Source organism: Protobothrops mucrosquamatus, unplaced genomic scaffold (genome assembly GCF_001527695.2).
Source record: "Protobothrops mucrosquamatus isolate PMUCROS unplaced genomic scaffold, P.Mucros_1.0 scaffold_65, whole genome shotgun sequence".
Lineage (NCBI taxonomy): Eukaryota > Metazoa > Chordata > Lepidosauria > Squamata > Viperidae > Protobothrops > Protobothrops mucrosquamatus.
Window position 1 is genome coordinate 147,406 of NW_015386141.1, and position 16,237 is coordinate 163,642.

The 16,237-nt window shown below is 34.3% G+C and overlaps 2 protein-coding genes across 2 annotated transcripts in view; both read left to right on the forward strand.

Moving 5' to 3' along the window:
- Window positions 1–2,842, forward strand: part of NR2C1 (nuclear receptor subfamily 2 group C member 1) — a 35,496-nt gene extending 32,654 nt beyond the window's left edge. Inside the window, exon 16 of the mRNA XM_015812761.1 lies at window positions 710–2,842. Within this exon, the coding sequence (XP_015668247.1) occupies window positions 710–884 (175 nt within the window). The 3' untranslated portion in view covers window positions 885–2,842. The remainder of the gene's footprint in view (window positions 1–709) is intronic.
- Window positions 2,843–3,414: 572 nt separating this feature from the next.
- NDUFA12 (NADH:ubiquinone oxidoreductase subunit A12) lies at window positions 3,415–9,448 on the forward strand. The gene is made up of 4 exons (XM_015812772.1): window positions 3,415–3,538; window positions 4,729–4,811; window positions 6,023–6,110; window positions 8,020–9,448. Exons 1-4 carry the CDS (start codon window positions 3,450–3,452, stop codon window positions 8,198–8,200), a joined length of 441 nt encoding a protein of 146 aa, XP_015668258.1. The 5' UTR covers window positions 3,415–3,449; the 3' UTR covers window positions 8,201–9,448.
- Window positions 9,449–16,237: the final 6,789 nt, after the last annotated feature.

The following is a 16,237-nucleotide window of genomic DNA, read 5'->3' on the forward strand; positions in this document are numbered from 1 at the left end:
TTATTAGCTGTCCATCACCTGTATAAGGTGACTCTGGGAAGCTTACAAGTTATAAAATAAGTAAAAAAATAATAATTAGAGTATGAAAACATTAAAACTATACATATTATGATTTTAAAACTATAATGAAATCAGAACCAAGAGTCAGAGGGACGTGAATGAAATCGTCTTATCCCATCAGCCACCTCCAATGGTGAACGTCCTTCTCGTGATCACGTGCCAGTTGGCAAAGCCAAGTTTTGATACCCAGAAGGCCAAAAGGCTGGGAGCAGTACTCAGCTCCAGTGGTACTTTTCTCCAGCAATGGGACCACAGCGGAAACAGCTCTTCTCCTTGAACCCGCCTGCTGGAATTCCTTAGCTGATGGGATCCATACCAGTCTTCTTCCACTGTCGTGAGTGGGATGGGTTAGTCCCATTTGGGAGATACAGCTCCTCAGATATCCTGTACCCTTGCCATGTAGGGATTTAAAAGTAACAGGTATATCTGGGTAGGGAGGAGATCCTCACATAGTATCTGTCAACAGTTCCAGAAATGAGGTATTTAGCTGGAGTTGCCAACAGGATTGTATTATGAAAAATATGAATAATGTTTTATTTAGCATTTATTGCTGAAAAACTATACGTTTTGCTAATATTTGAAGGTACTAAAAATCAATCTCGTCTGTACCTGTAAAAGTGTGCCACTGTTTGTCAAATCTGTCTTCCAGGCTCTCTAGGCTACTTCTCAGATTGCCGGCCTTAAGACTGATGAGTGCAGCTATCACAGAAGAACTGTTTTTTGCAGGATTAATTGGAAATGTTCAGATTGACAGTATCATACCATATATTCTACGAATGGAGTCTGCAGACTACAACTCTCAAATAATTGGTCATACTATATAAAAAGAACATTTAACCAGTTTCTAATCTATACCATGGCAATCGTGGTAATTTAAATGTACATTATCTCCAAGAGATAACAAGGTTTTCCTGTGAAGGCATAGCACAAACAATAAAGGAAGGTGCTAATTCTTCTTTAGCAATTCATTTGGAAAATACAATGGAATATCTTCAGTGGTACAGGATGACTTTCCTTTTATCTGATTTTCAAGAACTTTGTACATTTCTGGTAATTAATGAAAATCAAGAAGTGTAGTTCATCCTATTTTTGTAGCTTAGCTATACATGGAACTTGTGAACTCCAAGCAAATACACATAAGTTAACCTTTGATAAAGAGAAGTTTCATAAAAACATTTCAACCGGATACTAGGTTAAATAAACTTCTTTTTCAAATGTTCTGGATTCAGTATCTTGTTTCTACAAGTTTACTCTTGTCAGTTTCATGTCTGCTTTCATTTCTGATGAGACAAAGTTTTAGTTCTGGATAACTTTCAGCTGCCTTTTTCAGAAGTTATTTTTTTGTTCAGCAACAAGTGATTTTCGAGTTATTTAAAACAGGGCTTTATCTCATGTTAGTGTCCCAAATTAGTCATTACATCTTTTGCGTACTTAGATTAATTTGAAGTACAAACAATTATGTTCAGAGTTTTATCAGTTGTCAATAAAATTTCAGTGTAAAAAAAACCCTAGATATTTTAATTACATCAAGAATTGTTATTTCCTAACTCCTGTTATTTATAAATGCAAAATAATTTGCTATTGCGATTATGCTTTAATAATGTTTATCCACATGTATCTAGGTAAATTTGGAGAAGTTATTGAATTTCATTGTATGCAACTCTGTGAAACAAGACATTCAGCCAAATCCAATATTATGTGAGCAATAATGCTTGCAAAGTATATTTTCTGTCTCCTTTTCTATATCCTTGTGTAGCTCAGGTTTGCTCCCTGGAGCAAATTTGGGAAGAACATAGAGAAAGTGAAAGATGGGAGAAGAATTTTTCCACAGTACACTACTGAATAAAATTACCACTTTTATTGGAAATGAATTTATTAAATTCTGGATCCTTCAAGATTTAAGTTCCAGGCTTTTGTTAAAAATAATCAGATAAAATTAGAAAAATATTGAAAAAGCAATAAGTGAATAAACAAGTAAACCTTGATTAGTATGTATTGCATACTAAATGATATGTTCCCAAATAGCAGCGATTGCACTAGAATCCTAATTATTTCATATTTTATGTTTCCATGTTTGAGTATGCTGCTTTGTATTTTCAGCTTTTAAAAACTTTTCCAAATGCACTTTTCAGATTTATTAAAAGTGTGGTTTTTCCTTAGTTATTGTTTAGTAAAGGTAGTTGAGCATTAATACAATATATTACTATATCAGGGATACTGATACAGTGGTGTTCCGTCAATTCACACTTACTTTAGATATCCTTAATCAGCAATAGAACCACCTCTATCAAATTATGGGCTCTACTAATTAATAAAAAGGGGTTTATGTAATGTGACAGGTAAGATTATTTACTTCAAGGTTTTAAAAATTATTTGAATACAAAGGGATATCTTTTATATATTTCATAATGAAACACCTAATAATGAACTAAATAGTTAATTTTTTATGCACACAAAATATATGCATACACTTGGGCACATGCAGAAATTAATCATATCTATAGTTGTGATAGCTTTTTGATGTACTTTTCCAACATCTTACATATATAACTTGACCTGTTTAAAACATATTTAAAAATCATTTGAATTGCACATCTCCCTAAATAGTGTCTGTAAATGTGTTCTGCAGTCAGTAGAAATTGTTTCTGAATTCCATTCCAATTTTTCATTCGTTTTAGTGATTCACTTGTAGTGTACACATCATAATGTCCCAATTACTACCTTATTGTGTAATATACTGTTGTAAATGTCTTTAAACTCAGAAGTGTAAATTCTATTTTGGCTGTATTTTTAAAAAATAAATTTTAACTTTTATTATAGAATCCTGTTAATCTCATTTTTAAAAAAAAAACAGTTCAGGCAAACTATACATCAATATTACAGTTCAATATACAGTAATTTATATTTATAACTAACATTTTGCTGAAATTTAATATGTGAACGATCACTGGCTCTTCATTAGGCTTTTTTTCCAACTATTTCTTGCTCGCTACTTTACATCAATTTACGTTCCCCATTTCTATACAATTTAATTTGGTTTCCTGTTTTGAGATATACAGTACCAAGTTTGAAAGCACAACAGAAATAATCTGAGTTTGATGCACATTGAGTAATACCGGAGCTGAAAATGTTATAAAATGGCGAGATAAAAGTTATATAACCCAATGGTTTAAATTTCATTCTTTTCATATTCAATTTTGTCAAGGAAATGAATTGCTTTGGTCTAAATTGTGCATTAAAATTGAGAATATCGCCTCTTGCATACACAGCCGACTGAGTAACGCGCGCGAGACGGAAGTTTTCGTTCCCCTTTGAATCTGCAAAATCAAGGAGCTGCAGCGCATGCGCGGAAAAGTAAGGCGGGGCGGAGCTCCGTGAGAATAGGGAAAATGGCGGAATACGTGCAGGTGTTCAAGAGGGCGCTGCAACAGCTCGGTGGACATGGCGGCATTCGTGGCGTTATGTGGCAGCTGCTCAGGTGCAATGTGCTGGGAGCGCCAACGTGAGGAACGAGGGCGGGCGGTCCTTTCCAGCTGGGGAGCACCTTGCTGGAGACTGCGGCTCACAGGGTTGAATGACATGACCCTCAAGAGTACCGTTAGAGGAAAGAATATTTCCAGAAATTCGTGAGTTAAGCAGAAAAGGGCCGAGGGGAAGCTGGCTTTTGATGTCCGGAGCGGGCTTTCCTCGAGGATGGGAACTAGGGCGACCTTATAATGACTGCAAAGCCTGTTGGGAAGGTCACTTTTGGGAAGCTTTCTCTAACTTTGGGCTCCTCTTGACTGGGGCGTAATCCCAGAAAAGACGGGGCTCTCTTTACGGCGCCATGCAAGGTTTGGGAGATCCAGATTTCATTCAGTCACTCTGCCCTAGCTCTGACTTCGAGCTGCTCCTTGCCTCTCGACCTTGCTTTTTAACAAGGTTACTATAACTCAGTGTTTCTCAACCTTGACAATTTTAAGGCATGTGGACTTCAACTCCCAGAATTCCACAGCCAGCATTGCTGGCTGTGGAATTCTGGGAGTTGAAGTCCACATGCCTTAAAATTGTCAAGGTTGAGAAACACTGCTAACTGGACTAGGAAATACATTTGCGCTGGTTGTTTCATTGGTGCTGTGCTAAAGGAAGGGATAACGATAGTTTAAATAATACAGCGGAGGTGTTTTAGTCACGTAGAGGTGAACAGATAGTTGATTAAAATTATTTGGGAATAATTTTTCAGGCTGCTGCCCAAAACACTGTTTGGACTAAACTCATTTGGCAGATAACTTGTCTAGTTGCAAGCAAGTTGTGTGGAAATAATGCTTCTGCAGTGTTATTTGTAAGCTTTAAGAATGTAATAAATAATACTAACGTAATATATTTTTTTTATTTTCATCTTCCCCTAATAGTTTTATTTATTTGGAGCAGCAACTGAAAAAAATTCTTACCCATTGGATTGCCCTAATAAGATATTTGAAAGGCAAAACCAAACAAAGCTACCTTATACTGTAGTTTTCTATTATTTTTTATCTAACAGTAATCTCCAGGCTTTCAGATGGAGACTTTCACAATTTATCTGAAGATGGCAGAGGTTAAACTCAAGACCTTCTTCTGCATGCAAAGCCTGTAGATTGTCACATAACTATAAACCCCTTGAAGATTTTATCTTATTTTGGATATTTACAGGGTCAATGATCTGAAGATTGGTACTCTAGTAGGAACTGATAAGTATGGAAACAAGTACTATGAAGACAAAAGATACTTTTTTGGTAAGGATAATTGGATTGTTTGAGCTTATTCTTCTAAAGAATTTGGGTTATTTAACATATTTTTCAACAATGAAAGTATTGTTTTTGCTGTGTCTTATTAATTCAATTTGATGTTAAATAGAAAAAACCAATAGCAATAAGAAGTTACTGATGCCACAACAGAAATTTGGATTTTTGCTGAAATAAAGATATTTAGAAATGGGTTAAATAGTATACAGTCTTTTGGATGTCTAATTCAGAAGTTGATCTTGCTTTTCTGGCATTATTTTGGCTTGAAGAAGTAATGTTACTTTTAAAAAAAAGTTCATGCATGGAAAAATAAACAATGTTAGTGTTTTAAACATTTGTTTATTCATTGTGCATGGCTGCCCATCTCACATCCTAACTCTAGAGACAGCCTACAATTTTAAAATGAGTAAATATACAATTACTAAAGTAATCCGGGGGGGAGGGGGCAGGCTTAGACATTGAACCAGATCTTCAGGACTTTGCAAAAGGCCCACAGGATGAGGGTGAACCAAATCTCAAGAGGGATGATGATCCAGAGGCAGAAAAGGGTCTTGTTTGGATTCTGCCTGGTGAAACTACTTAGCCAATGGAATCCACAACATGCTTTCCTGTGGGGTCAGATAGGAAAGGTAGAAACAATCAGGGAGACACAGACCCGTAATTTAATTAGAAGAATAATTCATACATATTGATCACGGGTTCTTTAGTAATTTGCAAAATATTGTGCTTGTACATTTCTCATGCAAATAAAACTGCTAAGGGAAATTCAGTCTTAAGTGTATAAGCTCCAGATTTGTAAATCTGAAAATGATGAATAGTTTGTATCAAAATTAGAAGTATAAACAAGTAGTTTATCTTATAGAAACCAATAGATATTTGTGCTTGTAATTCCACTTAAAACTACTAATAGTTATTTAAATTGCTAAATTAAAATATTAATTGCTAAGAAGTCATAGTAAGGATACATATGTTGTCCTGCATTCTTCTATTTAAAAAAAAACCTGTATATGTGAATGATTTTTGGGTTTCTAATTATCCTCTTTCTTTCCATGTCAAACTAGTCCTTCCCAAAATTGACAACAGAAATATAGATGGCCACAAAACTTGATTTTGTGTAACTCTAAGAGAATTAATAAAGTAACATACATACACTCATCCTTTTAAAAATGCTAATATATATTTTTAAAATTGCTATCTTTAAGGTCGTCATAGGTGGGTCATATATACTGCAGAAATGGATGGCAAGAACACATACTGGGATTTAGATGGAAGCATGATACCTCCTGAATGGTAAATCAGATGGTTTGATACATACATTTATTTATGTTTTTTATTAACAGGTATCTCAGAACAATTCTGTTTATAAAAGAAATTGATTTGAACCTTTAAAACTGTACCTCAGTCTCTAACCCTTTACCAGCATTTACCAGTATTACTATGGATCTAAGAACTTTCTCAGGATTATCAGAATGTCATGTTTGTCTTTCTGACCACCTGCTTTCTGCTATCCAGGAAGTTAACGCATTTTTCCAGAAATAAATCTGGAATAAGAAGTGGTTTATGCTCTATGTTATATTTTGAACTTCCTATATTTTACCAGATCTGCTATAGCACATAATTCAGCAGCTGTAGTTACATCAGATCAATGAAAGTGTTAGGTTCAAACATTGCTATACATACATATTTATTACTGGAAATTGACCAGTGTCTTTGGAATTTTGTTTTATGTGCCTGTAGAGTGATTAGTAGCATTTTGTGGAAAAATTAAATGGCCTTATTGGGTATTTTATCATGATAAGATCTGAAAAAACATGTTACAAAAAGTTTGCTAGAATAAAAAACAATATTCCATTGCCTGTCTTGGCTGTTATGGAAAAGAAATATGATTCAGAAAATAGTAAATTTTTGTCTTCCATTTCTTTTAAATTAGATTTGTGTATGTGAGAGAGAGAAAGCGCCAATAGTCCAAACTATTGCCATAATAATTGTGCAAATTTACCATAATAACATCCCACTTCCTTCCTGTGCGCACTTTGTTTCCTCCTCCTCCATCCTGGTTAGTTTTATTTTAGTTGAATTTTAAATTTATGATCCTTATTTATTGTTTTAATGTTTTAGTACATTTTAATTGAATGTCTGTAGATTGCCTAGAATTGTTTCTGGCAATATGGGTGGCATACAAATTAATTAAATAAATAATGCCTAGCTTAGGCCTTAGAAATAAGGCACAGTGCCTATAATTGTTTTTGCTATATTCTTCATATATTAGCAATATATCAATTGCTAATTGCTTTGAAAATCTATATATATTAATACCTACATTTTTAATCAAGGTTGTCTTCATTAAATATTCTGTAATATTGTACTGTTGGATATTTTCAATTGTATCATCATTGATAAGTTTTAAATATTACATGAATATTTTATGAATATATTAAATATTACATTTTCTCATTACTTCAATGAGGAAAATGCTTATTTAAAAATTACCATTTTGCTGCTTTTATTTAATTTTATTCTTGTAAGAACTTGTTCTAATTTTTTAAGGTTTGCTTAGTATTTATGTTACATTATGTTAATTTCTAAGGTTTGCATATTTAAAAACTTTGGAAGGAAAGTTTTGGTTAAAGCAGGCCCTTGTTTTTTAGTCTTTCACTGAAGCTTGGGGAAAAAGATACCTTTAATTTTTTATTTCCATGGGGAAACAGTACTGAGAATTTAAAATTAAATAAAATAAGCTCTGTCACTCTGGACCCTTGATGTAGTCAATGGTATAAATAAGAGATTTTTTCCCTGCTTTTCCTTGTCAGACCTTTCGTATTTTTATTTAATCAGCATGTCACAAGCAGGTTTCTCTTGGATTACTGCATCTGTACTTCAAAACTCCTGATTACTGTTCATTGGCAACAGAAAGGTCTATAAAACTAAGTAATATTTACAGCCCAAATCTTGTAGCCTTAGCTTTATCAAGATAGTTGAATGATGAGAAGTTGTGCTTGGTTTATTGACAACTATACTCAATTACCAGGGCTTCAGATTTATTAAATGTAAAATTTAATCAATGATTTTTAAAATGTAAGTATTTTTTATGTTTTAGGAAGTATAAATCTTGCCCATAAAACCTAATTTGTTGTGAACCTATGTGTGCAAATATATGTCCCTAGGAAATCTTTATTATTGTATTTTTTTTCTTTACAAGGCATCGTTGGATTCACTGTATGACAGAAGAACCCCCAACTACACATCCACCAGTGAGTCGTAAATTCATTTTCCAAAATCATAAAATGAATGAAAGTGGTAGTCCCAAACAGTATGTACCATACTCTACAACACGTAAGAAGATACAAGAGTGGGTTCCACCATCTACACCTAGCAAGTGAAAGAAAAAGAACATAGTAATTTGCAAAGAAAAGATTGTTGGTGTATATCTTTATTTAAAATAAAGACTGGTTAAAAACATTTTGAAATCAAAATATTGTTGAGAAAGAGTTAGCTGAGTAATCAATGGGCAGAAACAGAATATATATGCTGTAAAGGTGCATGCTTGTGGAATAGTTTTGTAGAATTGAGAGTCTGGTAGAATCCAGTGGCTTTAGTTACAAAATATTACCACATATATAACATAATAAATTTACAATCACTTTTTAAATAAATTAAATTTTGAGAGTGCCCAGTTCCTCAATAACTTTGGGAAGCCTGTAATTACAAGAAAACAACATAAGGTTAAACAAGAATAGAGCTTATCATATCACACGCCTGTTCCAAGGCCTGGAAAAACAATCCAAGTTTTCAACAATTTACATAAAGTAATATAGCTCCCTCTAAGGATGTCATTTCAAAGGATGAAGGGGGTTGCCATTGAGAAGACACCCTGTTGAATTGATGGAACCTGGAACATACTTACTCACCAGATGGATGGAAACATGGATTAATGGATCTCTACTATTGTAGGATATATAAATTATTGGATATATAAATTAGATGTAGAAATGCTTCAAGTTACACAGTGTGCAAAGGAAAAACTAATGCTAAAAACCTTACTCAGAGACTAAATCAGAAGTGAGGAATGTCAGCTATGAACTAACTTCAAATATGTCATAAAATAGTATTGAAACAAATATAAATGTGTAAAACAGTCAGTAAACCTAGAAGATAGATGGACCACAGAAAATATCTTGGTTCCATCTGTAACAACATACCAAAAAAAGTAATAAAATATAGATGTCTGTTGAATGTCCAATGTTAACACTATCCGGGTGAATACAATAAAGTGAAAGTATAGTCTAATAAGAAATCAGTCATTTTATTTCTTACACTTTTGATCTGACTTTGGAAAGAATATAAATTCTATTGTTCAGTGCAGGATGTTTTGAAGTGCTGCAAATTAACTTGCTTTTGAGATTTGTCTAAAGTTTTATAATATCTAAAAGAATCAGCAGTGTAAAAATTGAGAACTTTTATGTTTTGGTAATGTCACTAGTATATTCAAAACTTACACTAGTTACTAAATTCTGAACTAGAATGTTTACATCAAAATTGATCAAATAAATGAATGTCAAATATATTTAGAATATTTTCCCCTTGATATAGCATTGTGACTGGAGTATAAATAAAGAAGTCATCCAGAGTCATATTCCTTTTTCTAGGACTTTATTCAGCTAATGTCACCTCTGCCCTGTAAAAGATCTTGAGTAAGCCCTTTTCAGTGCTTTAGAAAGTCCTCCTTCCATTGCTGTCATTTTGTCTTACAGAATTTAACATTGATTTAATTTTAACATATTGTTGTAAAGTTATAACCAAATAATGCCCATTCTGTTCTTTCATTAGATCTATTCAAGCTAAATATGAAAATAATAATTTCTGTCCTAGTTGTTTTTCTTGAGTACATTTAAATATTCAAATATTTTTCTGAGGATGTATCTGGTGTGTTGTTATATAAACTATTCTTCCTGAAACTATATACATTTTAATAATTCTAATAAGCTATTTTCCTAAGTATGAATCTGTATAAAAGCTGAGGACTAGTTCAAAACCTTGCCCTTTGGGTAAGTTATTAGATGTGGTAGATGTGGTATACAATTAAGCCTATCTCCATATTATTGCTTAGAGAATTAAGATTAATATTACAAGTATTCAAGGTACATACTAGTTTTGTTGAATATTAGCTGCATTTTGTCTCATTTGAATCCTAAATTGATTAATTTTAATAAGTTAATGGAAACAGTTTAAAAGTTATGTTTCAAGTTCAGTTTTCTGACTTACCTATTAATTGCTAAAACTAACCATTGTTTGCTTTATTTCAGACAGTATAACAAAATTTGATTTATCTACACTGAATACAAAAAATTCAGAGTTCTTTCATAGCTGTGCCAGAGGAGGGAGTATATGAGTTTATTTTGACACTCAGCTCTAATTTAGATTTAGCTGAACCAGCACTTAACCCTGTATTTCATATAGTTCAGTAAAGCTGATGGCTGGCTATCAAACTCTGGTGTACCTGTCCTCTGGTAAAAGCTGTTAACTTTTCATTCTCTCCATCCCTCCCCTCCAGTTCCTTGCAGCCTGAGAAGCAATAGGAAAAAAGATGGTCATTGATCATTTCCTAACAAAATCAGGAGTTTAAAAAATAAAAGGGCACAATTCCTTTTTGAAAGAGGCCAGCCAGATAAAGACATCTTTGTTATATATGATAAAAATAAACATATCACTCCAGAATATAATATATTAAATACATACATATTATACGTATTTTAAATGTATCAAGTATGGAAAAGCAAAGACATTGGCCTGGCAACCAAATGAAGGTTAGTCTACACCACAAATAGTCCTTGACTTACAACAGTTTGTTTAGTGACCATTCGAAGTTACAACAGCATAGAAAAAAGTGACTTATGACTGTTTTTCACATATATGACCGTTACAGTATCCCCATGGTCAAATGATCAAAATTCAGACATTTGGTAACTGACTCATATTTAAGATGGTGGTTGTGTTCTAGGGTCATGTAATCACCTTTTGTGACCTGACAAGCAAAGTCAATGGGAAAATCAGATTCACTTAACAACCATCTTACTAATTTAACAATGCAGTCATTCACTTAACAACTGAAGAAGAAAGGTCATAAAATGGGGCAAAACTCAAAAATGTCTCGCTTAGCAACAGAAATTTTGGGCTCAATTGTGGTCCTAAGTCAGGGACTATCTTGTGTTTCTTATGGCTACCTGTAGTTGTGAAAGTTGGACCATAAAAAAAACAGACGGGAGGAAAATCTATTTGTTTGAGCTGTGGTGTTGGAGAGGACTCGTTCCTTGGATCACAAAGATGACAAGTGCTGGAGCGTATAAACCCATGCATATTGCTGCGAGGCAAAATCCCTAATTTTGTCTTATTTCAGCCATGTCATATGCTCAAACTCACTGGAAAAGGTAGTTCTGCTCTGAATGGTCAGTGGTAAACGGAAACAAGGCTACCCAAAAAATATGTTGGCTAGATATCATCAAAGCCAATGAGCTAGAGCCTAAAACAATTGAAAAAACCCATACATATGAAATACGAGGGCAATTTGGAAATAAATCTCTGTTTGGTTATCAATGTCAGACACTCGCAGATACAGAACTTTTATTGTACACATTAGAAATCTAGAACAATACATTACTTTTTGACATAATCGCCATTCAAATTGAAGCACTTATAATGTCTTACAAGGTTTGAAATTCCTTAATAGTAGTCGCTCAGCACCAAATCTGGGCAATAGGGGGGTGATCAAAAATATCCCAACGGAACTGCTTCAAAAGTTCTTGGGTGCGTCTAGTGTGCGGGTGAGCATTATCATGAACCAATACCATAGAAAATCCCGCCAAATGTGAAGATGCTAAAGGAGTACTGCTGGTGAAGTTCATGGAATGTGATTCAACCAGCAATTCAGAAGTCTACTGTGAAACGTTACAAAAACTCAGATGAGCCATCCATAACAAGCGGGGCATGCTGACTTCCGGTGTGATATTGGTTCACGATACTACTATAAAGGCAGTCTTTGGATTATGACCACTTGTTCAGTAACTGTTCAGAGTCATGATAGTGCTGAACAAGTAGTACTTACAACCAATCCTTGAAGTTCCAGCCATAGCAACACCCCCGAAGTCATGATCATAATTTGGATGCTTGGCAATCAGCTCACACAATGGTTGCAGTGTCCCACGATCAGGATTGCCATTTGCAAAGGGCTGATTCCAAGACTACTATTTGTGATAGGCTTGTCCTTCCTCAGGAAGAGTAACTTCCATCTCAAAGATCAGATTTGCACTATTAGCTTTTACATAGCTTTAGCCAGTGTCCTAAGTGCAGCCATTTGGAAGGATGCACTGAAGAGGGTTACTTGTACACTTGTCATCTCTTAATAAAATTAATAAAAATAAAAGAGTAGTTCACTCTATATAGGGCTGTCCTGAAGACCAACTGGAAACTTCAACTGGTTCAGAACACAGTGGAAGTTGTGGTACAATTAAGTTACACCTGTCCTACACTACACTGGCTTCCAGTAGGTTTCTAAATGCAGATTAAGGTACTAGTTTTTACTTATAAAGCCCTATGTGGTTCAGGATATGCGTACTTTAGGGAACTGCCTTTCCCCAATAGTGTCTGAACAACTATCATTTCATTGTTTTAAACTTCTACCTCTGATTCTTCTAATTAAATTTATTTTGATCTATATACTATTTTTTACTATGATTTAGACAAGGAGATAGAAAGAGAACTCATTAAATTTGAGATGACACCAAGCTTGCAGGAATAGCCAATATTCCAGAAGATAGGCTCAAAATGCAGAAGGATCTTCACAGACTTGAACACTGGACCCTATCTAACAAAATGAAATTCAATGATGACAAAAGTAAAGTTCTACATTTAGGCAAGAAAAACCAAATGAATAGGTATAAAATAGGTGGTACCTGGCTCAATAGTAGTAACTGTGAGAGGGATCTTGGAGTTCTAATGGACAATCACTTAAATATGAACCAGCAGTGTGCTGCAACTGCCAAAAAACCCAACACAATCCTAGGCTATATTAACAGAGGTATAGAATCAAGATGACACAAAGTGGTAATGCCACTTTATAATACCTTGGTAAAACCACACTTGGAATATTGCATCAGTTTTTATTGCCACGATATAAAAAAAGATGTTGAGACTCTAGAAAGAGTACAGAGCAACAAAGATGATTAAGGACTGGAGGATAAAACATACAAAGAACAGTTGCAGGAACTGGGTATGCCTATTTTAATGAAAAGAAGGACTAGGGCTGATATGATAGCAGTATTCCAATATTTAAGGGCTGTCACAAAGAAGAGGGGGTCAACCTCTTTTCCAAAGCACCTGAAGGCAGGACAAGGAGCAATGGATGGAAACTGATTGAGGAGAGAACCAACATAGAAGTAAGTAAAAATTTCCTGACAATGGAATCAGTGGAATGACTTGCCTCCAGAAGTTGTGGATGCTCCAACGCTGGAAGTTAAGAAGAAATTGGACAACCATTTGTCTGAAATGGTATAGATTTCCTGCTTGAGCAGGGGGTTGGATTGGAAGACCTCCAAGATCCTTTCCAACTCTGTTATTCTGTAATTTTATTATGTAAAATTCATGAATGGATGGACCATACTACAGGTAGTCCTCAACTTACAACCACAATTGAGCCCAAAATTTATGTTGTTAAATGAGAAATTTATTAAGTGAGCTTTGCCCCATTTTACAACTTTTCTTGCCACATTTGTTAAGTGGATCACTATAGTTATTAAATTAGTAACACGGTTGTTAAATGAATTTGGTTTCCCCATTGACTTTGCTTGTCAGAAGATTGCAATGCTGATCACATGACCTCAGGACACTGCAGCCATCATAAATATGAGTCAGTTACCAAGCATCCAAATAGTAAATCACATGACCATGGAGATGCTACAACGGTCTTAAGAGTGAAAAATGGCCATAAGTCACTTTTTCCAGGGACGTAACTTTGAATGATCACTAAATGAACTGTTGTAAGTAAAGGACTACCTGTATAGGCTGGCTGACTTGCTGGCTGGTTCTCTATGATGTTACATAATTTCCCATGGACACAAAGCAACAATAGAATGTTATTTCCAAACTTGTTTTCAAACGTTCTACCCTTGTATGAAGTTCCTATAGCCTCAGTACTGGCAATGCATATGAAATATTTTTGAGAAGAGTGGCAAAAATGCATTGCAGGAAACAATTATAGGATGCCAAGGGAAAGGGTTTTTTGTATTTCTGGATTCATTTTTGGGACAAATAGGAAATAAAATAGTCACACTTTAAAAAATCCTGTTTCTTGAGCATCTAAATATTAGACATACAGACTATTCATCCTTTGAATTGCAACTCCAACATAAATGCACCTGCAGCACTGGGATTATCTTTGAAAGGCTTTGTGAAAATTCTAAGATTCTCCCACTTGAATCTATTTAAATCCTACTTATGCAGATGTAATTAATTTTGACTGTGGGACAAGAATAAGCAGAAGACGAATGATAACTGATGATTTAACTGAGAAATGCAACAAACTAAACTAGTGTTTCTGCTCACACACTATTACATTGCTTGATAGAGATGAAACATTAATTCCCTGAAATACCAGTTTAGGAAAGCTTTTTCATGAAAGAATAAACATTAAGTAATTTTATATGGCAGTCTACAGACACCTATGAGTTGGAAATCTGAAGCCAATAAATCTGTCAGAGACACAAAAAAGAAGCTATCCTGTTAGTTCAGTAAATTAGTTTTTGGCTTATCTGAATCTATATTCAACACGGGACCTGTGGAATCTTGAAAGATAGAAAGGTACGTCTTGCATATTCCATTTAAAAAACAAAGTGTAAACGTGCACATAAGTAAATTTCATAAAATTCTCCTGTGTATGCTATCTAATTGGAATTTGGATACAAGAAAGCACTGTCAAATTAATAATTCTTAATTTCACTTAATTTGCATTAGTTAAGAATAATTGCCTTAACTAACAAAGCTTCATCAAGGCTGTAGAATTTCAGCCCTGTAATTTGTATGGGTGTCCAAGCAATTCCTGTACATACCAAAAGAAATAGAAGAAAAATAATTTGGGTTTGCAAATGTTTTAAACTAATGTTGGTGTATATGCATTATCACTAACTATATTATTAAACAGTGATTCTGTAAATATCTATTGTGACTTTTAAAAGATTCAAATCTGAAAACAAACAAACCAAAGGCTACTATTTTATCATCCTTTTTTGCTGGTTTAATTCCTGAGTAACTCCTAGCTATGATCAAGCAATATCCAAGTGACCTAAGAGAAGTAGGGATCCTCAATTGAAGAAAACTGACATAACATACTAATTGTCCCAAACTGTTCAGGTTTCCATCCTTATGCCTGAGTATAAAAATTAACATGGTAGATCTATCTATTTTTTGAAAAGTATATTGCTATGTTTCTTGGCTATATGTCCCTATATAGCCATTAACCAGTTAATCTGTCTTATTGTATCTAAACATTTATAGCCTATCTAGGGAATGATTTAATGATATTCAATACATTGTGATGGAACAGTTTCCCAAACAAGAAACATGCAGATCAGAAACTTAAACCAGTGGGTCTTAAACACTGCACTGCTACAGTCCCTTAAAATGGTAAATGAGTCCAAGTGATTCTCACTACACAAATAAAACAAATCCTTCTACACAAATTTTACTGATGTCAGAGTTGGGTAAGAAATAAAGATATCGCTTTTAATTATTATTTTTATGTATCAGAAAGATTTTTAGAGTTTGGACTAGAACTGCTTATTGTGTGCTTGTACCAAGAAAATGTGGAAGAAAGTCAAAAAGTTTTGACAGTGCTCCCACTTTGCCTGGGCAAACCTGATTAGGCTTATTTTTAATGTGACTTACTTAAGGGGCTTGCCGCTTCCAAGGAAACACTGTATTAATCTATGTATTTTAACTGTACTGAACAATTGCATGTAATTAAATAACAACAACAATGTTGGAAGGGACCTTGGAGGTCTTCTAGTCCAAACCCCTGCTCAGGCAGTAAACCATTTCAGACAAATGGTTGTCCAGTCTCTTCTTAAAAACTTCCAGTGTTGGAGCATTCACAACTTCTGGAGGCAGGTTGTTCCACTGGTTAATTGTTCTAATTGTTAATCAGTGGAAAAACCTGCCTCCAGAAGTTGTGAATGCTCCAACACTGGAAGTTTTTAAGAAGAGACTAGACAACTATTTGTCTGAAATGGTATAGGGTTTCCTATATAATACCACCATCATAATAATACCACCATCATAATGATCAGTCTTGCAATTCCTCCCAAACCAATGTAGCACATTCCATAGATTGTTGATGTTGCAGACGTGATTGAATATCATTTGTTCAACTC